The 6,000-nt window shown below is 48.0% G+C and overlaps 3 protein-coding genes across 3 annotated transcripts; 1 reads left to right on the top strand and 2 right to left on the bottom strand.

Moving 5' to 3' along the window:
• Positions 1-320: 320 nt before the first annotated feature.
• On the bottom strand, positions 321-1,047 carry STEHIDRAFT_160757 (uncharacterized protein; the record flags this gene model as incomplete). Its single annotated transcript, XM_007308226.1, has 2 exons — positions 321-964; positions 1,035-1,047. The coding sequence occupies 2 exons, from the start codon at positions 1,045-1,047 to the stop codon at positions 321-323; spliced, it is 657 nt and encodes a 218-aa protein (XP_007308288.1).
• Positions 1,048-1,290: 243 nt separating this feature from the next.
• Positions 1,291-2,451, top strand: STEHIDRAFT_114158 (uncharacterized protein; the record flags this gene model as incomplete). The annotated part of the gene is made up of 3 exons (XM_007308225.1): positions 1,291-1,305; positions 1,403-1,465; positions 1,519-2,451. 3 exons carry the CDS (start codon positions 1,291-1,293, stop codon positions 2,449-2,451), a joined length of 1,011 nt encoding a protein of 336 aa, XP_007308287.1.
• A 1,142-nt stretch (positions 2,452-3,593) lies between these two features.
• On the bottom strand, positions 3,594-4,822 carry STEHIDRAFT_160755 (uncharacterized protein; the record flags this gene model as incomplete). Its single annotated transcript, XM_007308224.1, has 3 exons — positions 3,594-3,725; positions 3,805-4,760; positions 4,813-4,822. 3 exons carry the CDS (start codon positions 4,820-4,822, stop codon positions 3,594-3,596), a joined length of 1,098 nt encoding a protein of 365 aa, XP_007308286.1.
• Positions 4,823-6,000: the final 1,178 nt, after the last annotated feature.

Below are 6,000 nucleotides of genomic sequence, written 5' to 3'. Positions count from 1 at the left end.
AAGTAGCAGGCGGAATGCCTACTTTCCCAACTATCCCTCAATTCCTCGTTATTTCCTTTTCCACAATAAAAGATAAACCCAAATTAGGCAGTTAAAATCCAAAAATTCCCTCAACCAATCTATCTGAATGATGTTCTGGCGTATTGAGAATGTCATTCAAAAATCATTCCACCCTAAAAGTCGTATTAAATAAAAGTGAGGCAAATACTAGATCAGGGACATCATATTCCGGTGGTTTTTCCGCATTCCCGCTTCCTCCCTACTTCATCACCAGAGTTTCCATCTTTCCAGTTCCACCGTTTAAGTCCCATTTCCTCCTCTTATATCCTTTGCCATTCATCTTCTGCCTCCAGTCTCATCTCGTTCAACATAGTCCTCACATACTTCCACCGCTCCATCTTCTCTGAGTCGGAGGCGCAGGCATCAAGAGCGGTAGACAATGGAATTAGGTCCCATGCACCAGCACGGATCTGGTTCATGTAAGGGAAAGTGAACTCCAGTTCCCCGTATAGATGGTGTGCAGGGTGGACAGTCTTCCATAATGACAATAATGATGGGGTGACGGCATTGAGTGTAGGTGGAGCAACTTGATTGGGGTCGAGCCTAACATGATCGCAAGGGATTCGAAGGAGTCCGAGTGTTCCCCGTTCGTAGCGAGGCGAACATCGATACGCGTAACAGCGCAGTATGGCGTGATCATCCAGGGTGTACTCCCATAACCCAGTGACGAATTGGTATGAGAACTTCTCGATGTTGACCGTGAAGATACGGAGATAACTTGTGCCCGGTGTCAATGCTTCGGTTGAATAGGGGATATGACGGATTGTGAGAGTGAAGGATGGAACTCCAGCAGGTTCGATTATGCGTGTTTCATCTACTGTGCCAGTAACATGATCAACAGCAGTGATGATGTGTGGGAGGCAGTATGCACGTGGACCGAACACGAGTGTACAGTCTTCTGGTTCTGGGCCATTCCATACAATGTCAGAATTCATCATGCCAATGTTTAAACAACATATCAGTCAAACACGTACCTAAGAAAGGCATGTTTGTAAAAATAGCAAAAGTTGTTTAGATAGCTCCTTGTGTGGAGAGGAAAAGAGTGCAGCAGCTGTATCCTGCCATTCTTAAATGATCAAGATGATACTTCTGCCTTTCCCGACGTAATGCTATGATACACCGATCCATCGGACAGAAGGTTATATTAAATTTGTTGACTGTCTTCTGGGCGTTGCAGTCATGCACTAATGATGTTCTGGGGTCCTGTCCTGTTACGACATAAATATCACCATGTATCACGATACGGTAAGTTCTATTACGTCCCCTCAAGTTTACGTCCTTTCCCTGGGAAGCTCGAGGAGAATAGATAGAGTCAAAATGTTCGAGTGGTGATTTTCTGTAGCTTCCTCCCCCTTCGTTCAGTTCACCAGTCAAAGCGTCAGAAAGCATTCCTTCTAAATGGCTGGTACGTCAAATTGTAATCGTGAATTTCCCTTGAATACTCACAATGTTTCAGAGAACATGTTACTCGTTCAAGGTTATCGTCCCGTCACGGGTGATGATGCCCGTCGCCTACCACACATTCAGAGTGCAATCGATCCGACCGAGGGCCTTGTCAATCCTAAACAGGTTGTCAGTCCAAAGTTCAACCCCACCTTCTCCCTGACCATTATAGAAGTCCCGTGGTCGACCATAAAGACCTTCCCGGGCATCATCGCCTATCGTACATTCACAGTCAAACTTCAACGCCATCACTTCGTCTTTGCTGTAGGAGACTGGGAGGAAACTGTCGGTAACAGTGCCATCGTCCAGTGTTTCTCGTACACAGAGAGCAAAAACTCGGACGTCCATGATCTCTTTCCATTCGGCGAACAAGGACTTCTACGTATTCCGAAGAAATACATTGAACGACTCACCCCCTTGGCCGTTCCCTCGCCCAAGTTCCGCACAACCGATCAACTTCAGGAGCTGTGGGATGCGATCTCGTACTATCGACGCTGGGACGTCCTCCTGACATTTCCTACATGTTATACGCACGAGATGGGAGGAAGCTGGTCCGTGACTCCGACACCGATTTTCACCTCCGAAAGAGTGGCGGAGGCCAAGATGAGGGTGTACACGGTCGGTATGGTCGGTCATGGGATGTATAGCGATGGTGAAGACTGGAGGGTACGTTACGTCGAAGGAGGGTGGAGAATTGAGACACAGGTTCAGGTTGCCGAGAGAGAGCGGCTCAAGATTGACTCAGGCAGGGGCCAATCCGAGCGGGAGAGCGATAATGCATCAGCGAAAGCGGAGAATTCGCCTCTTATGCCCCGACAGCAGGTAGATCACGAAGTCATGGAGTCCATGAAGGAGCAAACCCCGCGATCATCGTGGTTCGACGGTGATGATGCGGATGAAGGCCAAGTGAGCTGTCTGTCATGGCTGTCATCGCTTTGGGGTTGTTGAGGATGCGGGTTAGTGTCGTGCATCTCATCTACCATAAGTGGTGCACCTACTAAACTCATTCGGTTACAGACGGACTCCTATTTTTTTTGCTTCTGCAACTGAGTTACTAGTGGGTCTCCTTTTTCGGCCTTGCGTTCCATAGAAATCCACTCATGCTTCGCTCTTTCTGACATCCGCGGGCGAATCTATCCAATTTATCTCAACTCTGAAAGAGGGTAGGTACCTTGATTTCGTCTAGTCAGGGCATTTACTCACTTGAGACGTGCAATCTGTTATCGGTATCATGCTCGTGGCACAGTGCGAACTTGACTTGAGTCGAGATGGCCGATGACCGTACTCCAACTACGCATCCTCCCGAGAAACTGGAGGCGGGCCGATCCGGAAGTCCTCGTGTGATCTGTTTCCCCCCCAGTCCAATTCGTCTCGTTCCGACTGTTCTCGTTGTTCTGTATGATCTGTTTTCCCCTCCTTCCTGTTTTTTTCTGTCTCTTGACCACACCACATATACTGCGGTTTTGTTTCTCTACTTGTGTTTCTCTTTCACTTTGCTCTTCTTTTGCAACGTGCACTACAATTTCAGATCGGACACCGGACAGTTCTCGTTTTCGTTAGTTAGAGACTTTTTTTGGTGTGGCGTTTTACATGGGTGACGTATTGTGCTGCGGCGCGGGTTTTGATTCGCTTTGTACAGATCAGGAAGTATAGCATTCTTGTTTGGGCCACTGTCGGTGAAACCTTTACTGCGAAGCAAGTATGACACGGCATGTCCTCTATGACCTTCGACGTCAATAGCGAAATGTTCCACTTTATCCGTCGGCATCGATCACCCCAGCGAAGTTTCCACGACGTAGTACAACGATCGAAGAATGCGTCATATTCGAAGGGACAATATATTCCACCTCATCCATGCACCAACAGATCATCGCCGTGTCCCACTTCACTCACAGGAGAACAAAGTAACTTAGAAATGAAAGAACTTCAAAAGCGAGAGACAATGTATATGAAATGAAACATCGAAATTGATCATCATTGGGAAGGGTGAGTAAACAGAGGTGAGCACGGACTGGGAGTTCAAATCGAGAAGGAAGGAGGAAGGATGCGACGACATGTACCGGAGATATACCCCGGGGCATAAAAGGACGTCACAAATTACTGCCGCGCACAGTAAAACGAGAAGAAGCAACAATGGAAGAAGGAACCTTATTACGAGGCATGGGAGTGGGGAACCTATCTTCCGTGTCCGCTTCCGTCTTTGAAACCGGTGAAGAATAGTACTGGACGCACGCCGACAAGTCGGAAATAGAGAGTAGTCGAATGAGTCTCATGGCTTCCCAAATACAAAGGGATGCTTACAAGATCGGGAGAGACCTGGGAGGATACCGCACTTGTCGTTGCCGTGAAATCCGGGAACGATGGAATGTTCGAGGGTGACATTGTTGCAAAATTGCCGTATGTCATCACTGGGACCGGTGCATGGAGAACTCCAGGGTTTTTGGGAGACAGTGGAATGCCAACCGCTTCAGACATGGCAAGGGAGGGAGTCGAAGATATGGTCGCGGTCGAAACCGAGGAAGACGACGTATTGGCAGATGCATGGTATGAATCGGGTGAGCTGATTGCTTCTATGGTGGAAGATGATGCGGATCCGGAAGGTATCATCCCATTGGAAGTGCGTGGAAGGACCGTAGATCGACTATCTAAGTCTTGGTCGGATACAACTGCTGTGACTTCATGGACCATCGAAGACATGTCACCGACGTCCGCATCGAAGTGAGTGGTCGAAGCGGGTATATCGGCAACCAGTTTCCGTCGTTTAACGTCGTATAAACGAGTAGGAGGAGATCGATACGAATACGGGAAGACGATGCGAACCAAGTCTTGTGGGATACCCTTGATCCATATCTCCAAGTCCGCCCTTGACATCCATCCAAATACTGCCTCGTTAACCTGCCCGCCCTCAAATGACCTTCTCAACATCCACCGAGGAGCTCGGAGAAGTCCAACCAGATACTTGGCTCCGGATAAACACGTAACGAGCAGGACGACGTCGTCTTCTGTTTCGGCGAGTAGAGCACCGACGTTAACTTGATGAACTGAGTTGATACAGGGGAACGGGTCGCGTGTGATAATCAAATCACGAGTTGGGTATACGCCAGGTAGTTTGAAGGACACATCAGAGTCGACCCAACCAATGTCGAAGACATATTTATAAGGATACAAATGAGTGAGGTATCGTGGACTCCAAAATGGCCAGTCATCTTGTTGTTGGTCGTACGATAGAGCGCCAACGACAAGCTGCGACTCGGTGACTATGATACCTTGTCAGCTATACCACGTCAGAACGATGAATATGACACTGACCAGCCTCCATCCGAGAGGAATGTAGTCTCTCTGGAGCGTATGTTTCTCAGAGTGAAAGAGAGATAAGATGGCGAAGCAGGGTGACCTAAGTCGAAGTTTGAGACCTTGAGATGGCGCGGTCTTCTCAACGCAATTGAGCGAATAGTGACCGCTATGAAGCAGGCAGACGTGAGGATCAAGGACACCCAGATAAAAACAAGAGGGTTCCTCGTTGAACGCAGGTGCAGAGGTTATGACACGAACCACGATTCCTTTAGGTTGCCGTTATATACGCATGAGCGCTGGGGTCCTACCAATCTCCGTATAGTTGGCGCATCACATGAGGTGCAAGAATCTCGCCATACCCGATCAAGACAACAGCACGGCAAGTGAGACGTGAGACGATCTGAGGTCTTCCCCTGACGGCCGTTGACTGTGAAACCTATGCTAAGAAGAACGTCAAAAAAAGCAAAGAAATGAAAGAAAAACAACACACCTTTTTTTTGTCTCTGCGTTTCTTTTAGGTTTGTTCCCTTTCGCGCCGCATTGCCATCGGAGACTTGATCAGTGTGCTCGGTTACTCACCGTCTGACCACGACTTTGACCACGGCGGTTCCCGGTCAGATGCCGACATCGGTTTGTAACTGGCGCAGGAAGAAGATCTGGTGTGAATGTCCCTCTTGGGGATGTTGTTGATAAACCTTCCAAAACGGTTCGGTTTCGACTGACATATGTTTTCAGGGCGAAAAGGAAACTTCAACCGAACAAATTACCGGAATAATTTGTTGTAACTGAAGATTTCAATCGTTAATTGTATCAGATTCGAGATATCCTGTAAGCAATTGAAAGTACCTTATTCGTTCGTGACTAGGGGCCGTCGTGGTCTGTTCGTTGTCCATAATCAATCAGCAACGGTAGTAGTGACTGACGATGAGTCATCAGCACAGAAGAAGATGTCCGTGAAGTCGTGGGTAGAGTCAAGCAGCAAATCGTACAACACTGAAGAAACGGACAGTCAATGAGAGTATCAACTAGCGCAAGAGAAAAACAAACACGTACATTCCATCGTAGGAAATGTTCCTGCGGAACTGTGGGTCAAGTGTACAGAATGCGGTGGTGCGGGTATATCCGAGTCCATAGATCAAGATCCATGCAGGGAAACGAAGAGCCACAGAGGGAGTTGAAATCACCGTTAATCAACTTGAAGGT

Source organism: Stereum hirsutum (assembly GCF_000264905.1).
Source record: "Stereum hirsutum FP-91666 SS1 unplaced genomic scaffold STEHIscaffold_14, whole genome shotgun sequence".
Classification (NCBI taxonomy): Eukaryota; Fungi; Basidiomycota; class Agaricomycetes; order Russulales; family Stereaceae; genus Stereum; species Stereum hirsutum.
Note: the sequence above shows the minus strand (reverse complement) of the source record. Positions and strands in the feature narration are given on the sequence as shown.